This window comes from Dreissena polymorpha, chromosome 1 (assembly GCF_020536995.1).
Source record: "Dreissena polymorpha isolate Duluth1 chromosome 1, UMN_Dpol_1.0, whole genome shotgun sequence".
NCBI lineage: Eukaryota > Metazoa > Mollusca > Bivalvia > Myida > Dreissenidae > Dreissena > Dreissena polymorpha.
Genome location: NC_068355.1, coordinates 159,419,218 through 159,442,248, shown reverse-complemented (window position 1 = coordinate 159,442,248; position 23,031 = coordinate 159,419,218). Strand labels below are relative to the sequence as shown.

The window sequence follows — 23,031 nt, the reverse complement described above, 5'->3', positions numbered from 1 at the left end:
TTGCTCACTTTTGTTTTTTACACAGATGGATCGAGTACATTCTTCAACGAGTAAGTCATGTCATGAAATCTGCAACAACACGTTTCGCATTGTCAAAAATAGAAAACACAGAGCGATCACGTAGGCACAGGCACAGATTGGAGAAATTACAGACTGATGCTGATGACGTCATTAAGGAGCTGCGAGCGGAAGTGGTCGATCAAGCTAAGAAGATATCACAGGAGCTTCAAAGGCACTTGCAACAACCTATGACAAAAATGCGCCTTACATCGTCGTGGAAAGACGGCGAAATACCATACGTTCCATAAAAAATTTGTCACGCAAGTCACTGGCACTGGTTAATGATCAAACAACGCGTTGACACAGCCTTTTACGACAGGGTTTACACAGAACTTGAGGACTGGAGTCTTGAAAACAACACCATTGATAAGATTGAAGCGGAAATAGTAGCACGCATCGTGTCAAAACTTAGTGTTTTACAAGCTGAGATTACGTCATCGGAGAATTCGCTGAATACTACCAAACAGTCAACCGGTTCCTCGGATAGCGAAAACCGGCCAATGCCACTGAAATGTTTCAATTTGAAGCCAAGCGTGATTGAAATACCTGACAAACTGCCTGTGAAATTATGACATAGAATAAAACCGTTCTTCGCGTTTGATAGGAGAAAGGAGGCCATGAGATTTGACAAAGATCCGGTGCAATGGGTGGCAAGGCGATCAGAAAAGTTGTTGTCAAAGTTATTAAAAAATAAAAAACACGACGGTAATGGTCCATTAGACATTTTGCTAGAAGTTCTAATGCAAAGGCCCTGCGACATGATTGATCTTCTGGAAGACAAGATACCTACAATCATAAATGCATACGTTGAGCTTTTAGATAAACTTGAAGAGCTCGCAGTGGATCACAAGCGAGATGCGAATATGTATGAGAAAATGCTAGAAGAAATCGAACAGCTGAAAACTGAACTTAAACATTACGGGGAAGGTAATGTTTTTGTAAATCATTTCAAACTTAGTGAAATCCGCGTCATTACTGGTCAACTCGGTGGGAGCCTGCATAAAGCATTCCGCGTAAGCTGCATCTTAAAGGAAGATGAGCCGGGCAACAAAGGGCTGATCGCAGCAGATACCCCCCATGGTCTCTGGACCTATGTTCAAGCTGGGATGTTTCAGAGAGACGGGACGGAAACGCCGATAACTAAACAATTGTACACGACAGCGTCCGGTATAGGTTGCAACCATCGCGAAGTCGCTAAACTGAGGTACAAATAATATGATAGTTTTACAACAAATCACGAACATATATGATTATGGGCTTTCTTGGTGTAGTAAATGGGATAAAGCTCATAATGGCAATCATCTAAATGAAAATAACTTTAAAGGAATAATTTCATTCCTTATGTCTAATATAATGTTTTTTTGTACATATATTTTGAGCACGTTTATTATGACAAATTTTCTTTCCAATTACAGATCCCTCTTGAGTACAGACTCCCATATGGCCGAGTTCTTGGGAATACACCATACCGATGCAATAATTCCTTCGTATATATTTGATCAAAGACTGGTGTCACTGTCGAAGTTTTTGAGCAATAATGACACACCGGACAATTATTTTCACAAGGTTTTGCTCGAAACAGCAAGCGGACTTTTCAATCTACATTCTAAGGGGCTTGTACACATGGAGATTTCACAACATACGATAACAGTAATCTTATAAAATTTATATCAGACATTTAGTGGTAATAGAACACGTTTTTTTGCTTTAACCTTTCAAACGCTTTAAACCCCAAATATTTGTATTGACGGTTCAAAAACGTAAACCTCAGCGTTAATCATTATTACTGTAATGGATTATTTTCCCCTTTTAAACACTTTAAATGAATAAAAAAAACAAGCAGATGTTAACAAACTTTTTTTCTTTATAACACTTATGGACTTTCTTTATCACACTTTTGGATTTTCTTTATTCCTATAAATCATAAAGAAACGATCTCTTTCATTGTTTAACTAGCTCATTTGATCACTTTTTATTTATAGCTTTTTGTCGAATTTCTTTTTAATAACGAATTAATTATGTTCAAAAGGTCACGGAGAAAGGAGACGTAAAGCTGACAGGGGCATGTGTGCCACAAAAGGCATCGTTCCCCATTGATGGTGAAGCAAAGGCGGGCAACTTCGTGTACCTGCCGCATGATGTATTTAACGATGAATTGTACATTACATCTGGGGATGTTTATGGGTTCGGACTGTTGATGTATGAACTGATGTACGATCGACTGGCGTTCGATTCTAAAAGGTCTTACAGAATTCGTGATTTTGTTCGAGACCTAAATCCCAAGGCCATGTTGGGTTTGGACCAGGACAGCGGTGGACTTCCTGCTCCTGTTGTTCGCCTTGTCCAAATGTGCGTGAAGAAGTTAAACAGCGAAAGGTCAACGATCAGCAATGTTCTCAACAAACTTCAGGTAGTGGGTGACGATTTGTCGAAAGTTCCAGTTGGTCAATGAGAGAAGCTAGCTGCTGCCCATCGATAGAGGTATTCCCCAGAAATATGCAACTTAAGTTGTTAGGCACATATCTTTCATATAATAGGCACATATTTTTCATATAATCTACGCAATAAATAAAAATAAATATAAAAGAGTGTTGAAATCAAGATAGGTTAACGATATTGGTTTGTTTATGACAGCAAAGTGTTTTATGTCTACACCGTTAGGGGCTTAATGATAAACTATTAGCCATAAGTAATATTCCGTTATTTTTTACTAATCTGCTGTTTTGCAAACCGGGCTTAATGCAAGTGCGTGAATTGTCTTCACCAGATAATCCTGTGCAGTCCGCACTTTCCGCTTTTATAGATATTTTTCGTTTAAATGGAGTCTCTTCTAAACGAAAATCAAATCTAGACGAAAAGTGTGTACATAGGATAATCTTTGAGCAAATGTATTAAGTCGAGTTTTCTCAAAGCGAGGCGAAAATTTAATCTGGCTGGAAAGTGAGCTTCATGACAAAATAAAACAACAGTAATAAAGGGTATAAAATGGCGAAAAATACCTTTTTCGGAATTGACGTCGCCAAATCGACTATCACATGATTACCCCCTCTGAAAGTACTAATAATTAAAATAGTTGTGTTTTCAAGTTTTGCGATCATAACACGTATGCTTTCTTTGAACTCCTTAAAGCGACCAAAAACAATTTTATGGTCGATAATTTATTGTCTTAAACTTAAACCAACACACGAATATGAACGAAGCATGAGAAGTGTAAATAATATTGTTTACTTAAATGAAGTTCAAAACAACAAATTTAACGTCGATAGTGTATATGTATATGTGAATGCAGGAGATTTCTACTTGAGAAAATACAAATATTCGCAAATGTATTAAAATCTAGTTGCGTATATTTTTTTGGCCATTTCTATGAAATTGTGATATGTTTTGTTCATGAACGTTTTATTTGATCTTAAAATATCCCTTAGCTCGTATAAGTACTCGTTCTAAGTGTTACATCACATCCCAATGAGTTATTTAAAGAGACATTTTTACGCTTTGGTAAATTTTCGTTGTATTTATGTTTGTGGGGAAACAGTAATACTAATCATTCACCATGCTCTTAAATATGCATTATATGCAACTGTTGACGATTTAAAACCTTGGCAATTATAAAGCGTTGCAACGAGAAACGATAAAATGATTTGGATAGTTCTGTTGTTATTGTTGTATTTTGTGACATTACGAGGATTGCTTATATAAAGAAGTAAATAAATCACTAATTGCATGAGCGCAGATGGCCGAATGGTCTAAGCGATTTACTTTTACTCCAGCGGTCAGTGATGCTCGATTGGTAATTGTCGGCTCGGGTACTACTTACATGTACCCCGGGTACACTAAAATATACTTACATGTACCCGGGTACGGTATATATATACTAAAACGTACCTGGAAATTTTTACGCTAAATAGGTCGTTGTCGGTTATTTTGTTATGAATCAATTATGTTCATTTTTATGTCAAATTTCTGTTAAATGGCCTCTTTATTATCGAAACTCATACTAAAAAAGCATGTTGATGCAGTTTTTTATAAATAAGTTTGTTTCGTAAATACGGTAATCGGTAGCGCGTTTTACGACATCGCATTTTGGACGGGACTACAAACTCGGTAACAGTCTAATATCGGCAGGGTACGTTTGAGTGTATTTACCGTTTCCGGGGTACATGTATGTAAATAGTACCCGAGCCGACAATGACCAATCGAGAGTCAGTGGTTTGAGCCGAGTTTATGATTACTTTTTTCTTTCTTTAATTTTATTTTTATAATCAACCCCCAAACAATTGCTACAAAATGTATTTTAACTAATGCTGGTATAGTAAAATGTCCTTTATAACACATCAAAAGTTTACCAAAATCGGACCACCGAAAAGTGTTTTTTTTTTCAAAATCGCGTCGTAATAAATAAGTTTAAACCTGAAGATTATGTTAGTATATTACGTTACAAAGAAATCAAACATGTCGTCAAAATGACCGCTTATACAATGCCGGTAAGTGCATATCTATTGACTCAAACGTGTCAATTTTTTCGCAATTTTTAATAAATAGATTTTCATGTTTTGTTTAAATATTTATCCCTTGAATATCTTTGTATTTCGTTTTTTTGAAACTCAAGCGTCATGAACAACAACATATAAAAACAGACCACCATTATACAAACATATCACACCTGCGTTTGCTCAACACTGCCTAATACTTTGTTTGGTTTGAGGGTTGCGTCAACAATGCCATTATATTAAGCCCTTTCTGTGTTAATTGCAGCATTTCAAAATCAGAGCATTAACCAAGTAACTATTGTCTCTTTTTGTCATAAATTATTAACTAATGAGTAAAAGTACGCCCAGACAAGAGTTGTGTCCAATATGGAAGCAGGAGATTGAGATTTCCAAGAATAACTGGAGTGCTATTGAGCAGAAGGGAGTGAAGGGAAAGAATGAAGCTAGTGTGAATCCAAAGGATGATCTTATAATTGAGGATGGCACTAAAGTACATACAAATGACGTCAACAGTACACATATGATAAAAACATTAACAGTTATGCTGAAAAGCAAAGTTGTAGTTCTATACAAAAGAGTACCACAAGTGAAGGTTTTTGAACGTCATAAAGGCTGCATACTATGTGGTTGTAAGGTTAAAATGGACACAGGGCATTTAAGCTAGTTACGTACCGACCAATTTGTTTAAGAGGCATGTGATTCCCGTTCAGATGTTATATGGTTATTCTATCGAAAAGACATACGGCGCAATGTTGCGGCAGTTGGTCATGCTTTTTTGAAGCAGTTCGTTAACAAGCTGTCATTGCACCAGTACAAGTGGGACTTGCTGTTCAAATCAATCATCTACATCGTTCGAATGTAATTGTCGAATGCAGCGGATTTTGAGGAAACTGATATATTGGGCAGTGAAACAGATTGATTGAAGATGTTCTCCGTGCCGCCGATAGTGTTGATCACAATACTATCACTATTGACGGCAAATGTACTTTTCATGGACCTGATGCGATTTCTGATTTATGACAAGAGGGTCGATATTTTGTGAAAAGTCTCCTTCAGCTTCAGGCAGGCAACACCAAATTGGCATGAACTGGTGCGTATTTATGCATATTCCGCATCCATAAAGCCAGCACCCTGTGAGGTCATTAGTCAAATTTTGCCTATAATCATTTGCACTCTGGGAATAAGTTGTGCATTATGTCAACATTAGACTCTGTTTGTAACCTTGCCATGAAGCCCAACCTTCCCATCATTTTAACTTTTGACAAACCTTTTGTATTTGAAAGCTTCCGAAATCATCTTTGATATGCTACAAAATAGTTTCCAGTAAAGTATTGATCTGATGTTGGGGTGTTTTTATATACTCATGAATTTGCTGGGGGCCTTAGGATTCATCATTGAAGGAACAATTCTTAGCACATACTTCAGACTATCTATGGGGAAAACACCATTGTGCATATTATGACAGGGAAAGCTGTCCAGACGGCTTTGCGGGGCCATTTTCGTGTCGACAAGCGCCTACACAGCCAGCTGATATCAGGAAGATCCCGAGATTCAGATACTGCTTGATCAGGCAGAGGAGTTGTACTCTTCTATTCTTAGGAGCAAGACGACGCAGATGCTTCATGTGCTGACATTTAGATCAAACTCGAGACGCCTACAGAGAAAAAAAAAACATGAACTTGCCAAAACCACAAAGACAAGCCAATTATTTCTGAATTATCACCTTATGGTAAGCATGGCAAGGATGTTGATTAAGGCAGGTCGTACTGGATGTTGGATGATGCATTTACAGGCAGTTTCCAAATGTCTATCCGTCTTTGCTGCAGCTGGTTACTTCAATTACCTGCGATCTGCTTATAACTATCTTAAGCCAACTTATCCCGTATATGAAACGCACCCAGAAGTTTATCAAAAGTTCGGTAATGGTTGTCACGTTGTTCGTAGGAGCAATCAATGCTGGGATGGGCTAAGCAGTGATCTTGCCATTGAGCAAACATATAAATGAGGTCTCTTAAGAACACAATTTGTCTATATTGCGGCAGTGGGATAATCGAGGATATGCAAAACCGTTGGATACTTTCTACACCTGTAACATCCAAGTACAACAGTGCGATGCAGAATTGTACAGAACTGGCATATACAACAAGTTCACAAAAACTCAACTGAGGTGCACATAAAAAATGCTTCTGATCTTGAGAAAATGCAGACAAAGATTACAACCTTCTCACTCTACACAGCTGATCCTCTTTGAAAAACATTGATAGTGGCTGAATCAGATGTGAATGTTCATTTCAGGAGGTTGGGAACAAGATCATAAGATACATCATAGGAAAGTCTACCTTTGTTTTAAAATCTAAGAGAATATTTGCTTCATCGTTTACCATAGAAAAAGTGCGACACAAGCAACGCAATAGCCGAGTCTTATGCAGATTTAGCGAACAACCAACAGTGGTGTTAAATGGTTACGAAAACGGTCCTCTATGCAAGATATCCCACACCAGAAACGAGGACAAAAACGTGAACCCGAGTATGAGGTTCAACAAAGAGAAAAATGATCATGCAAAAACGATAAAAAAAGTTATCGTAACAAAACAACAAGGCAGGCATAATTGCTCTGATCAGCACAGCTCTGACTAAAAGGGGATGTTATGCCCTTGTGTTACCAAGGGATGATGACTTTGATATTGTTAAAGCAACAGTGGAATGATCCCGTCCATTGGCCCACAACGTTAATTGGCGAGGATACAGATAGTGTATCACGTGATAATTGACAGCCGAATGTCATAAATTGGATTTTATGATAGACCAACTGCTAAGTGATATCAACAATTCAATCAAAGTGTTCTTTATCTCCCAAACTATGACGTTTAACATAAAATCATAACCTTTGAGTCAAACGTTATGGACTTGCGATCCTTCTCATTGTGGCGGTGGCAATTTTTTGAGACTATGTTGGAATTATGTGTATCATAATAAACTTTCACTATGTATGATGCTCTAACAGTATTCATGGATCCCCGATACATGGGTATAGACACCAAAAACATAACAAGTGAGTGAATAGTTACATAGTTATGATCATGAATAGGTTTGGGTGGCCATCTTTGCGTTCATATTAAAAAACAACAATTTTCCGGAGGTCTGATTCCGGTAAACTTTTGATATGTCATACAGTACGTGCTACCCTACCAGGATCAGTGAAAATACCTTTTGATGAGGCAATTGTTTGGGTCAAAGTGTATATTTACCTGACTAAAGGGATACAAATTGTTTCACAGCTGGACTCAGATGCCGAGGATCTTATTTGTATGCAGTAAAATGAGTTGAATAAGACAAAAAGTGTAAATTAAAACTTTTTCTTCATGCAAATGATGTTTCACCACAGAATATATGATTGACTATATATCAAGATGTCATTTAAAAATATTGTCCTTATAACCCCGGACAAAAAGGTTGTCAGATGGGGAATACTAATACTTGATATGGCCGTCCAGATGTGTTTATTTTTGAATTGGTTGATACTATTAAAGGTCTCCACTTTTAAAGTCATGGTTGCCAGTAAACTGGATCCAATTAAAAAATTTAAATGCTGTTTGTTACATGTTCCCGCAAATTTGCTTCGTAAAACGAGCTGATCTTATACGGAAATATAATGCTTTTTTATAGTTGTATTCGTAACTATAATTTTTATTAATACAAATATTAAGAAAACATCGGGTTCTTATTAATTTACATGCAGAAAGCACTACGGAGTTTCGACCGTATGAATACTCTTCCACTGGATATGGGAATCCATTGCAGACTAATGTAAGTAAAAACAATATTTAGAAATCCTTTGGTACGAATTTCGAGTGGTTCGAACTTGTCGGTCCCCGCGAGTTTGAGTTACCGGGATGCGACTGTAATTAAACTATTAGTAAATGAACATTACAATAAAAATCATCAACTTTTTCGGTATATATTTATTCCAGCAAGGTATGGTTCACATCAATTTCAGCATAGCTTAAAGTATGGCTCAAATCATTTTTTGTCGATGGTGCGATACTATTTTACGGTATATTGAACGCTCATAAACAAGACAAGCAAAAAAACAAAGAATAATTTAAGATGTCACAATGACTAAAAAGTATGTGCATTTATATTTGTAAAAACGTCGGCGGGAAAAGGAACTTCATGAACATTTGGTCATGTTTGATGACATCATTAATAACTACATTAATTGTACGAAAATCTTTAAACGAACGTAAATTCTTACGGTGGATTAAACAAAACAACATTCATGAACAACATTCGAAATGACGAGCCTTTATTTAGTCTTATTTCTTAACATTATTTCTCGCCAACAGCTTTGTATTCTATCGGCGTTTTGAAACACCGTAACAATTTGTGAGACAAGTGTATTTAATTAATAAAGAGATAATTACAAATGAAAATAAACGTTTGCGTAGTGGTATGCGATGGAACTTATATGCATTTTTTCCACAAACATACGATTGTTCCGAGTATAAATGCGCGCATATGTTATCAATAATCAACAATATTATACATTCAAAAATTCAAACAGTACGCGAAAAGTAACGTAAAAAATAAAAGTGGCTTGCGTACATTAAACACGCCTTAATTTATTTAAGATAAAACAAAATTCAACACTCACCAGGAACATCAAAAAAGTTATTCAATTAAATTGTATACGTGTTTGTTTAAAGTTTGGAGAAGGGAATGCGAATTGCCAGGTACTGGCATTTGAAATCATCTTATCAAATACCATGCGACTTTGAAATAATGAATTTTCTTTATAAATTTACTTTGTACGAAAAACACACTATATTTTCCCGCGTAACAATAATTAAAATATAGAACCGCACTTCATTCGCCTGGCGTCGCGTATGAATCCTTCAAAGAATTTACAATGGTTCATTTGAACCGCAGAAATGTAGAATAATACATACCTTACTATATATAGTAACAAATTTGTACAGTTGTTCATGCCATTATCACAATTGCGGGGTCATTATAAATATTCGGCCCTAGAGCCGATTATTTATATTCGGCCCTCAGAATGTGTGCGCGTGACGTTCAACTGGAACAAATGGCGTCCACATCCAGTCTTAGCCATAAAAAAGTAAAACATCTAGGTTATTGTTCTACTCACCGAAGTTGTGTAATAATCATGTTTATTATCGTAAAGTTTAATTTGCTTCCATGACGAGTTTAAATTTTGGACACATTTCTTGATCGCCATCCACCTTTTCCATTTTAAAGCACTGGATGTAAGCAGGCAATTCTGTGTGGATAGACATTCTTTGATCGACTGACAAAGGAACGACTTATTCATCAAAGAAATTACCCTTTTAATTCAACATCGATTTCCTTCGAACAGTTAAAGAACAAATCACTAACACTTTTCTTAAATTTAATCAATCAATTATTCAACAAAACATGGCGTTATTCGACATTTTAACGAAATCGAAAATGCAGTCTCACCAGTTTCATTCCAGTTTTTATATTCCAACACTATTATTCACATTCATAATATTACAATAATCCATCGTAAACACACACACTAATCGTCCAACGCTTAAAAAATATTTAACTGTCATTTAAATTACGCCACATGAGATACGTCATAAATTGCGTTATCAATTCAATGAAAATATAAGTACGGAAAGCTGGTTCTTCATAAATTTTAGTGAAGGACCAAAGTAGTATGATTTTATGACTCAAAAAACCTGTGCCCATCTATAATTTAGTATAAAAGTAAGATATATATTATTGACGTTAATACACGGCTGAGCCGGGCCGGGCAGTGATAATCGGCCCCAGGTCGCAAACGGCCCTCGGGCCGTTATCACTGCCCGGCCCGGCTCAGCCGTGTATTATCCTCTAAGTACAGGACGTAGCGTGTGACGAAGAAGAAAGTTTATCGAGTTTATAAACTCATTTGAATATAGTGATAGGATGGCATAAGGGTCTTTATTTAACTATGCTTAAATAATAATTAAAGACCCTAAATGCAAAATCGTCAATTATTGAGTTAAATGGATTATTTATGAATTTTAAAGGTTTATTATTTAAAGGTAAGATACTAGTTCGAACGTGTTTTGGTTTTTGTTTGTACTTTTATCGCTTCCTGTTCTCGGAGAAATGATTTTAACATGGGCGACATTGATCCATCGGATCACACACGGCATACCCATGAATGAATATAAAAAAAACAAGTTCTGGGCGTCTTTAAGTTCGTCGTCCGAAGTCGGAAAACGTATTGCCCTGCAAATTAAGTCAAATAAAGTGTCAGTCGCTGCCATTGTCGAAATTGCCAAGGTCGTCGATGGTTAGCTTTTATAATGTCGCGCGACTCGGTCATTTTGTGCAAGTTACCACCCGGTTACTTGTACTTACCCACTTAGAGAAGCAGGGTATGTTTTAACAGAAAACGTAGGTAAAAATGCCAGAGGTAATAATGCCATAGGTTAAAATGCCAGAGGTAAAAATGCCAGAGGTAAAAATGCAATAGGTACAAATGCCAGATGTTATTTGGTAAAATAGAGTTTTGAGCATTTTTTTTTCAGGATATTGAGTATTGTAGGAATTACATTCTTTGCTTACGTTACGGAAACATTTTTAATTGAACATGTTATATTCCTTTTAAAAGCTGTTTGATTTTTATTGTTGGAATTGAATCTTTTGATTTTTGAGGACAATAAATTATAAAAGCAATGTGACAAACAAGCAGGGTTTTGATGGTGATTATGTTTACATTTATTATTAAATGAGACCAGAAAATATGTATTGATACGTCTAGCTTATTTCTGTATTAAAGGATTTAAACTTAGAGCCGATAATATATATATATTTATTAGAGAGTTAATTTTTTTCCCACCACTGAAATTTTGTATATTATATTTAACTGCATATTGCTTTTGGTACTATTACCTATATTGTTAGCTGAAAGTTTATACAATTAATCAAGACAGTTGAAGAAAAGTTGTTCAGTTCGAGTTCATGGAGAGCATGTTTCTCGATTTTTCGGTAAACGCTGCTGGGCGGTTACACATATAAATCGGCAGACTATTTGACATACACGGACAGTTACAGCATTGCGACTAGAGCACTAGCTGGGAAGTAATTATTAAAGTGTCATAGAGTAAATTAACAAATCCTTATGTCTTTACAATATCTCATCATACGAAATCAATATCTATCTATTTTAATATTAACCTGAATTCTTTTCAAACAGTTACTACAGTTCAGCTAACAACCTAACCAGTTTTATCACTAAACCTATTACACGCATGATTGGTTCGCGGCGTTGGTCAAGTGGAAAGCGCAAGTAACCGCGCATTTGCCACTTGACCGCCAGAACATAAACACCTTATATATCTTTGATATATTGTTCTGCGTCATTATTACACGTTAGTGATAAATCAATTTATAAACTTTAAACTTTGTATTGTTATAATATGTGTTCTAATTAAATGCAACGTAAGGTATTGATTGTATTGATTGTATTTATTGTATTTATTGTATTTATTGTATTTATTGTATGTATTGTATGTATTGTATTGACTGTATTTATTGTATTCATTGGATTACAATATTGCCATGTTTTTACAAATGCTATTACTGTTATTGTTGTATAATAATGGTGATTAATGTAGGCATTTGCCACTTGACCGCCAGAACATAAACACCTTATATATCTTTGATATATTGTTCTGCGTCATTTTTACAGCCCTTCACACGAACCCTTTACACAAATTTGCCGAGAGCTACGTCGACAATGGCACCCAACGGGGGTGTGACATTGTCGACGTAGCTCTCGGCAAATTTGTGTAAAGGGTTCGTGTGAAGGGCTGTAATAATGACGCAGAACAATATATCAAAGATATATAAGGTGTTTATGTTCTGGCGGTCAAGTGGCAAATGCCTACATTAATCACCATTATTATACAACAATAACAGTAATAGCATTTGTAAAAACATGGCAATATTGTAATCCAATGAATACAATAAATACAGTCAATACAATACATACAATACATACAATAAATACAATAAATACAATAAATACAATCAATACAATCAATACAATCAATACAATCAATACCTTACGTTGCATTTAATTAGAACAGAGATTATAACACTACAAAGTTTAAAGTTTATAAATTGATTTATCACTAACCTGTAATAATGACGCAGAACAATATATCAAAGATATATAAGGTGTTTATGTTCTGGCGGTCAAGTGGCAAATGCGCGGTTACTTGCGCTTTCCACTTGACCAACGCCGCGAACCAATCATGCGTGTAATAGGTTTAGTGATAAAACTGGTTAGGTTGTTAGCTGAACTGTAGTAACTGTTTGAAAAGAATTCAGGTTAATATCAAAATAGATAGATATTGATTTCGTATGATGAGATATTGTAAAGACATAAGGATTTGTTAATTTACTCTATGACATACTTCCCCTGCCCATAAAATAAGTCTCCTGACTTATACTTAAACGCAACGCATATACCTCAATACTTCAACGCTAAAATATTATTTATTTATTTTTAATAATAATCATACATGAATAATAACATAACGTTGTGTGCATCAATACGGCTACGGAATGCACGGTTAAGAAAATATGTTTCGCGGTAATATCCTAGATATCACGAACGCTCACGAACATTGGACATTGCGGACTGCATAACAGTTTAACTGCAACATCTATCAGAAGTATACTATTTGACTAATCTAACGACTACAAAGGCATGCATTATTGCTACCAATACAGTCTGAACAATAGTAGTAACAATCACCACCTACTCATGCAGCACCCATATATTTGTTTGACTATATATGCGTAAATACTGTGAATATCTCTGTACAATTTAAAAATCATTATACATGAATTTGATGAATACAGCTCTAAAGTAATAATTACACAACTTATATATAAAAATAGAGTAATTCGCAGCTGAGAGCGTGTAATAAAACGATTGACTGGCATCCATAAATAACAACAGTCATAAGAACAATAATGGCAAGTGCATAAATCCCAATAATGTTTAAAATCACATTAAAAATCACAGTAAAAAGTTATGCCACAAAGTCGCCTGTCGTAATCCACAGCGGTTTCTTCCGTTTCCGCTGTGATCTGACAACCGTCTCTTCCTCAACATCAGTGTCTAATCCGGACGCTTCTAATGTTGATGGCGCCAGTTGTTCTTTATGACACGGTTTTGATGGCTCTAACAACCCATCGGTTACTGTCATAAACGGGAGTAACAGATTCCGGTGTAGCCTCTTAGTCTTCGTAAATCTTGCTCCTTCCCGTTTAACCTCATAAACAGGTGTGTCTGGGTTGGGCTGCGCTACAATCACGTATGGCTGGTGTTCCCAACGATCGGCCAACTTCTGCTTTCCTCGGAGAGCAACATTACGTACGAGGACAATGTCGCCAGGTTGAAGTCGAGTAGATCTAGCTGATTTGTCGTAGTGCTTCTTGTTCAACAGCCCCGATGACCTAGCATTCTGGCGCGCCCTATCATAAGACTCGCTGAGTCGTTTTCGGAGCTTTGCAACATACTCCGTATGTTGTTTGTCGGCAATGTCCTCTGTAGGAAGCCCTAGAAATGCATCTATAGCCAAACGTGGATGCCTGCCAAACATCAAAAAGTGCGGAGAAAACCCCGTACTTTTGTGATGAGTTGAATTATAGGCATGCACCAATGTTGGAATATATGACTTCCAATCAGCCTTTTGATGCTCTTCCAAGGTACCTAACATGCCTAGTAGAGTCTGGTTGAACCTCTCTGTTTCGCCGTTGCCCATTGGATGATAGGGTGTGGTTCTGCTTGTGTCCATACCTGAAATCTGACACAATTCATTGATTAGAGCAGATGTAAAATTGGCGCCTTGGTCAGAATGCAACCTAGCAGGAAAACCATAGTGAACAATAAACTGATCAAACAACACTTTAGCTGTTGTTTTAGCCGTCTGATTGCGTGTCGGATACGCCTGTGCATACCGGCTAAAATGATCAGTAATGACCAGCACGTTTTCAAAACCGCCTTTTGAACGCTCTAACGACAAATAATCAATGCACACGATCTCTAACGCTGCTGTCGACTCAATAGGCTGAAGTTCAGCGCGCTCTGGGTGGCGTTTTCTACGAGTGCAGCGACCACATTGTTTCACCTTTTCGGCAACAAACGCATCTAAACCAGGCCAGTAAAATCGCTCCTTCATCAGGCTAGTGGTACGATCCCTACCCTGGTGTCCGAGGTCATCATGGAGACATCTAAACATATCGTCCCTGAGATGTTCGGGCACAACAATCTGTGTTCGGTGAACATCATTGACCTTCGCCCTGCGATATAGAACACCGTTTTGTACAACCAATTTGTCCCACTCTCTAGCATAATGTTTGCAACTATCCTTCGAAGAAGGTCTATTGCCACTGAGAATGTGACAGACAAGTTCTTTCAGCTGTGGATCATCCGATTGAGCCTTGATCCAGTCCTTGTTAGAAAGACTATATGATTGAAGAAGATCTTCCGGTATATCTTCAGTTCGATCATTCAAAGGTGGCTCATTTCCTGGCGAAACCAAGGTTTGGTAAATCGGAATGTTGACCTCGGCAGATGTACATATGGCGTCCATGACCGATGGTGAAATGCGACTTAGTCCATCCGCATCGTTGTTGTTCTTCCCCTTCCGATAACGAATGCTGAAGTCGTAAGCTGCCAGAGCCGCGATCCATCGTTGTCCCGTTGCATCGAGCTTCGCTGATGTCGTCACATAGGTGAGAGGGTTATTATCCGTAACAACCTCGAATTTCCCGCCGTACAAGTAGTCGTGGAATTTTTCACACACGGCCCACTTGACAGCGAGGAACTCGAGCTTGTGAGCCGGATAATTCCGCTCGGCCTTGATAAGGCTTCTGCTGGCGTAAGCCACTACTCGGTCCTTTCCGTCTTGCTTCTGATACAGCACAGCTCCGAGTCCTGTACCACTGGCGTCAGTGTTCAACATAAATGGCAAGGTGTAGTCAGCATACGCAAGGATTGGTGGATTTGACAGTTTCTGTTTCAAAGCATCAAACGCGTTTTGTTGGCTGGCTTCCCATCTGAACTTGGGTTTGGGAGTTTTCTTTACTGTCTTCTTAGTTGAAGTTCCCAGCAACAAATCGTTCAGTGGTCTGGCAACATTTGAAAATCCTTTGATAAACCGCCGGTAGTAGCCAGCAAAGCCTAGAAATTTTCTGACATCTTTTAAACTTTTAGGGACAGGCCAGTTTTGGACGGCTTCAACCTTTTGTGGATCAGCCTGGATTCCTTCTGCTGACACCACATGACCCAGATAAGTTGTTTTGGTCTTGAAAAATTCACACTTTTTAGGGTTAACTTTAAGATTGTATTGTGCAAGACGAGAAAACACGGAATCAAGTCGATCTAGATGGGAGTCTATATCCGAAGAAAAAACAACGATATCGTCTAGGTAGATTAAGCAATCTTTCAGGTTCAGATCACCCATGCAACGTTCCATTAATCTCTGAAACGTTGCCGGGGCATTACAGAGTCCAAAAGGCATCCTGGTACATGGAAAGAAACCAACTCCTGGAACTTGGAACGCTGTTTTCTCCTTATCATCGTCTTCCAATTCAATTTGCCAATATCCAGATTTTAAATCAATCTTTGAAAAATATTTCGAGCCAGCAAGCATGTGTTGAGTATCCTCAACTTTTGGAATAGCATATGCATCTTTCTTAGTTCTAGAGTTTAATTTTCTAAAGTCTATGCAGCATCTTAGGGATCCGTCCTTCTTTCTCACAACAACAATATTCGAAGACCAGGGGCTTTTCGATTCTTTGATGGCGCCGATTTCGATCATTTCCTGAAGATGTTCCTTTACTTCGTTGAACAGATGAGGTGGTACCCGTCGGTATGGTTCCTTGAATGGAGTTTCATCTGTCAACTCAATTTTATGTTTAACTTCGGCTGTATGTCCTATGTCAATTTTCGACTTTGGAAAAATTGTTTCCCATTTCTTGAATAGGTTAAACACTTTACTTTTCTGCTCCTCTGTTAACTCTGAATCCTCAATATCAACCCCGAAGTCACGATGTGGTTCGTTGTTTTGAATGTTGTAAACGTTCACCTCTTCATTTTCAGCGTCACTTTTCTCGCAAAGCGGAACGGACCGTAATACATTCACCTCTTCAAGGTTACAAAGAACACTTTTACTTTCGATCCTGATTGTCTTGGCCGATAAATTACAAACTCTCACAGGTACTCTTGCTGTTTTCCCTGGATTCTTTAGGCTTACTACTCTCGGACAAACGCTGAAAGCTGTAGGCAGGTCACCGGTTTCTGTAACAGCTGCTTCAATCAAATCTGACTTCCTTACAAAACCAGTGATGGTCTTAGTCTCCAATGGATGAAGAATGACGGTCTTCGTAGCCTTTACCTGACCTACTATTGGTGATAGCATGGCATCAAACGCTATTTTCCATGACTTAGGAAACTCCTCACTCTGCATTTCAAATTCTTGCCTGTACTCTCGCAACAGATTTGTTCCAACAATGGCTGGCACTTTAGAATTAAATTCAGTGTCCTTTACTATTAAAACTAGCATTTGAGACTGCCGCGATGAACACGGTAATTTCACAGCTACTTCTATATAGCCTGTGTATATAATTGCCGTTCCATTGGCTCCCGTCAACTGGATTTTAAAATCGGTCAATGGTAGAAGTTCTGGTTTTGGATCCATTGTATTGTAGTAGCTTTCAGACAAAGTAGTGACCATTGATCCCGTATCAATTAAAGCTTTCGTCTCTTTGCCTTCAATGATTACTACTCCTTCGTTTGAAGCGCCTATCAGCCTTTTTCTAAGGTAACTTGCTACTCTCGTAGGGCTTTTTACTTCTGCTTCGCTTCCATCGTGCCCTGCCGTGAAAGCGCTTTCTCGTTTAAATGACTCTGTTTGTTTTCTGCTGTTGATTCATTTTCTGGGTTATTATATCGATTCTGTTCTCTATTTGGATATGCACCTCTTCTATAGCCTCCTCTATAATAACGCCCTCTATTGGTGTGTCTATTCTGTCTCCTATCCTGGTCACTCGACTTTGTCGCTTCGTATGATTCATATTCTCTCTTCCCTTCCAGATTACGCTTCTTCATATTACTCATTTCAGCTTCAATGGTTTTAAGCCTTTCTAGCATCTCATCCAGAACTTTCAATCTATCATCCGTTGATTGCTGAATAACAAGTGTGTTTCCTGTTGCATTTACTGGATTATTTTTTTCCTCTTCTAGTCTCGTTTTTCTTTTTAACTTTTCAAAACTATCATTCGATTCGTATGAAACTCTCGTTGCTGATTTCAGTTGTTCAGAGTTCAATCCTCTCCAAAATATTTCCTTTAACTTATTATCTCTCTTACGTTCTTCTATTTCCCCTTTGTTAACTGCCTGTTGAAAAAGAGCTTCTAGTCTTATTCCCCATGCAGAACATGATTCTGTTTCATTTTGTTTTGCCGAGTAAAAATCTTGTACTATTCTTTCACCAGACTTTACTTCTCCAAAATTCTCAGTCATTTTAGCGATAAGCTCCTCTGCTGACTCAGATGGTTTGATTGTTAATAGTATCCTACGAGTATCACCTTACAATGAGTTCCTTATAGCTTGTGACACTGCGTAATCCGCATACAGTCCCGTCCTCATCATACAAACAGTTTCAAGCTTCCACTCTTCAAAGTTCTTGCCATCAAAGCTCGGCAATGTTGGAATTCTTGTACTCAACTTAATTTGATCATTTGTTGTCACTTCCCTTATCATATAATTATCATTCTTCTGTTGTACTTTATCTTTAAGAACGCGTTCTTTCTGTTTCAACACCTCTAATCTTCTATTCATATCATCATCTTTCATTCTTCTTACAGCTATTTCTCTATCCAGTAGTTCATTTCTACTCCGCTGCTGAAGCAATGCCCTTTCCTGTAACTCAAGCTGTTCTATGTTTCGTAGTAACTCTTTCTCAGCCTGACGTTTTCGTTCAAATTCATTTTCTAAAACAAGCCTCTGTTCAAGCATCATTCTGTGGCTCCTTTCCTCATCTTCTCGACTTTTCATCAACTGACAATTCTTTATTTCATACTTCTCAGATTGGCTTCTTATTTCTGCATATGCATCATGTACTCTCCTTATATCCTCTTTTAATTCATATTTATGTGCACTCCCTGTCTCATTTCTACTCAATCTTGTGTCGACTACTCTGTTGCTAAGACGTTCTTCTATTCCTGAATTTCTATCCGCCACAATTGAAGAATTGTCCCTAATTCTTGTGTGAATGTGGTCTGCACTTGAGACATAAGTTTTATCTTCACGTTTACGGTCTTCGTACTTCAATTCACGCAATGTTACATCAAGTTTTCTCATGTGCTCATCCAAGTAACGTAGAGAATCTGGCGTGTTACCATTTAATTGTGTTTCAAAACAATCTGTTGACTTTTCATTCATTAACATATGTTCAACGCCATTGATTGACTCTTCTTGTAAATAATCATCGATCGTGTTCATATTTGAAACTATGCTGTCCTGTTCATCTGATAATTCACTCCGTAATTCTCTCTCAATCCTCTCTTTTATTCTCCTTTCCTTTAATTCTTGCTCCTCTTTCAAAATTTCTTCCCGTATACGCTCTCTCCTGATGCAGCGTAACTCTCTTTTACTTATAGCCTGTGCCATTCTCAATACAAAATATGTATAAAAAGCAAATATTTGTTATATTTATAATGGTAAAACAAATATAATTAAATGATTATAATATACAAGCAAATAAATAATCACACAATGAACAAACACTTTCAATATAACACTTTATTTTAATTCTGTGCTCAATTAAATACACAATATTTATATAGGATAATATGTAAGGGGCATAACCACAATTAATCAATTGAGTCAAGGGAAACAACTGCCGCAAGACGTTCAAATGCACAATCACTCCATGCGACCTACTCCTATAATACCCATTGATGTTCTTTTAACCAGTCCCGATATTAAACAACTATAATTATCTCGCCTACTCAACCTCTTTAAAAAGACAAATTTGAGACAAAACTAATCGACTTTCACTTTCCCGAGGACTAATCCTCCTTACTACTAGAATTTAACTAATTACCGCTATACTTCTAATTCTAAACTTCACCGACTATGCTATAACAACTACCCATCAATAAATGCATGTGTGCAGCGCACTCGATAATCCGCTCTATACTCGGAACGAACGACGATTGGTATCGCACGTTTACATTTTGTTAAAATGTCGCACGCACCGATTGTTTACTTTTGAAATACTGCTCAGTATTTCAATTTACTTGCGAACGCTTTCCGATTAAAATCGCGCGTAACCTTGCAAGGATTTCTTGAGCATAGTTGTGTTCAATATTCAGTGATCAATAGACATAAAAACACGGACCAATAAGAACTAGAAGTTTGACAGGGGTTAATAATTAGTTTATGAGTGGTTATTATCGTGCAACACGACTTTATTAGTTGTGATTATACTAGATTTATATATAATAAAAATATATAACACTTAAAATGACTAATACACTTATCTCTCTCTCTATATCTATATATCCAGCTATTTAAATTTCACAGTTTGAACAGAGTTTTGCAATTTATATAAGTAATTACATTCAATACCTGATAAAACTAAAATGTATATTTCATTTATAGAGCTAGTGAGAATTTTGTTTGCTAATATACTAATTTTTTTTAATTAAATCCAATACAATTTAATCAAAAATGGAGTTATTTTAAAGCTGAGTGCAAATGAAATAAACAAAATTCTTACCAGTTCATCCAATTATCCGTCCACATATCTTAACACATGATAAAACAAAACAATAAAACAATGTTAAAACTCACGACCGGAAACAGTTAGTGTTCACACTTCCAGCTAAGTTGGAAGCACATCAAAGTCACTGTCACATCCAACGGCGATCAACGATGCTGCGAAGGATCCTTTTGATGAAAAAGTTTAATACACTCGCGAGTGGAAAGTTCAGTTTGGGCCCTGGTTAACGATGTGTACACGTGACAATGTTTATCAACAACACGGTTTCCCGTGCATGTGTGGATATAATATCCAATCAGACGCGTCTGTCTGTGATGACGTAGTTATACGATGAAGCTAGGGTATCCCGAGGATTCCGTCCAGCTGGCATATGTGTGAACTGGTTTGTTTACAAAGCTGTGTAAATGGCGACAAGATGTCGTCGTCTGTGTGTAACAGCGGCCTTCACTCCCGAACGTTGGGTGCCATTGTCGACGTAGCTCTCGGCAAATTTGTGTAAAGGGTTCGTGTGAAGGGCTGTAATAATGACGCAGAACAATATATCAAAGATATATAAGGTGTTTATGTTCTGGCGGTCAAGTGGCAAATGCCTACATTAATCACCATTATTATACAACAATAACAGTAACAGCATTTGTAAAAACATGGCAATATTGTAATCCAATGAATACAATAAATACAGTCAATACAATACATACAATACATACAATAAATACAATAAATACAATAAATACAATAAATACAATAAATACAATCAATACCTTACGTTGCATTTAATTAGAACAGAGATTATAACAATACAAAGTTTAAAGTTTATAAATTGATTTATCACTAACCTGTAATAATGACGCAGAACAATATATCAAAGATATATAAGGTGTTTATGTTCTGGCGGTCAAGTGGCAAATGCGCGGTTACTTGCGCTTTCCACTTGACCAACGCCGCGAACCAATCATGCGTGTAATAGGTTTAGTGATAAAACTGGTTAGGTTGTTAGCTGAACTGTAGTAACTGTTTGAAAAGAATTCAGGTTAATATTAAAATAGATAGATATTGATTTCGTATGATGAGATATTGTAAAGACATAAGGATTTGTTAATTTACTCTATGACAAAAGTGTCCGCAAAATACGGCATTTGGGTAAGTTATATTATTTTCCATTACATTTTTGATACTCGGTTTTGATAAGGTGAAATAAATTGTTGTTTTATTTAAATATTGCAATTTATGCTTATAGGAATAAAGTAAATTGTTGTTTGCATTTTTACAAGTAAACGCCGAAGTCGTGTTTCAATTTTTAAATATTTGTCAACAGTGGAAACTTGCATTACCTGTGTAGTTGTTTGCTTGTGTACATATTCCTAGGTACGCGAGGCATGTATAATAATGACTTTGTTGAGGCTTTATATAATTTATTTTGTGTAGACCCTTTATGTATCAATTGATTTAACAAACCATTAGAGTTTGATTTAATTCAATATTACACCTAACTGTGAAGTATCATATTTAACAAGTAGATGATAGTTGGTGAATTGTATTATATGTACAACCTTTTGGTGCACAAAGTGCATTCAATATATGCATTCTAACGAGTAGCAATACTTTATAAGAAACTTGTGCATTTATGGAAGTAAACAAGTTTGTGATACATTGTATGACATTGTACCATATATATTTATATGGCATGACTGCAAGACAGTCGTTAATGGCAAAGTATTTACTAATGTCATATATTTTAGCCGTTTCAATGTGGTGAGTCGTACGGCATGATAGACGTCAGGTCGTCAACGCACCGCTAGCGTTACGCCAGTGCTACATGAGCATGCCGCAAGTCTACAGGGCGTCATACTCGTTGACAGTACCTACGACACCTCGTTATAAGGCGGCACTACGGAAAACCGTTCGCACCGGTATATGGCCGGTTACGTAATACGTCATCAGTACGTTCTACTTCCGGGCATAGTCTGCTCGGCGTTTGACAACGTTCTACTTCCGGGCATAGTCTGCTCGGTGTTTGACAGAACACTACTTCCGGGCTTCATACAGCTCGGGTATCTACAGTCTACTTTCGGGCTTCATACAGCTCGGGTATCTACAGTTTACTTCCGGGCTTCATACAGCTCGGGTATCTACAGTCTACTTCCGGGCTTCATACAGCTCGGGTATCTACAGTCTACTTCCGGGCCTGATACAGCTCGGGTTATCTGCACTCTTCTTTCGGGCTTGATACAGCTCGATGTTTGCTACTTCGCAGAACGCTACGACCAGTGCTCAGTTGCGGTTCTGGTCATTGACGGCTGGACATCAGTAAAGGTCGTGACACTCAATATTACTCCACCGCCACATCTACCGTGCGACTTTATCATCTACAGTTGGACTACGTCATCGGCATGTTAACTGGCCATTAACTTTTATACTTTGTTGCTTATTTCTTTTCATAGTCATATCATATTGTAAATGTTTTTTTTAATGTAATAACAATAATAATCTTTTTATTTTCTGAAGGTAACTCATTAAGACAACACATTGATACAAAGTTATGCAAACAGTTTAACAATGGCAATCTTATTTTCAATGAGACCTGCAAACAACTATGGTATGTATAATGCATTTCTGCATTAAAATGCAAA

At 37.1% G+C, this 23,031-nt stretch overlaps 1 protein-coding gene across 1 annotated transcript in view; it reads left to right on the top strand.

Moving 5' to 3' along the window:
- LOC127861644 (uncharacterized) overlaps positions 1 to 23,031 on the top strand; it is a 27,783-nt gene extending 4,752 nt beyond the window's left edge. Inside the window, exons 6-10 of the mRNA XM_052400357.1 lie at positions 26 to 1,264; positions 1,476 to 1,710; positions 2,090 to 2,541; positions 8,290 to 8,357; positions 22,141 to 23,031. Of these exons, the coding sequence (XP_052256317.1) occupies positions 26 to 308 (283 nt within the window). The 3' untranslated portion in view covers positions 309 to 1,264; positions 1,476 to 1,710; positions 2,090 to 2,541; positions 8,290 to 8,357; positions 22,141 to 23,031. The remainder of the gene's footprint in view (positions 1 to 25; positions 1,265 to 1,475; positions 1,711 to 2,089; positions 2,542 to 8,289; positions 8,358 to 22,140) is intronic.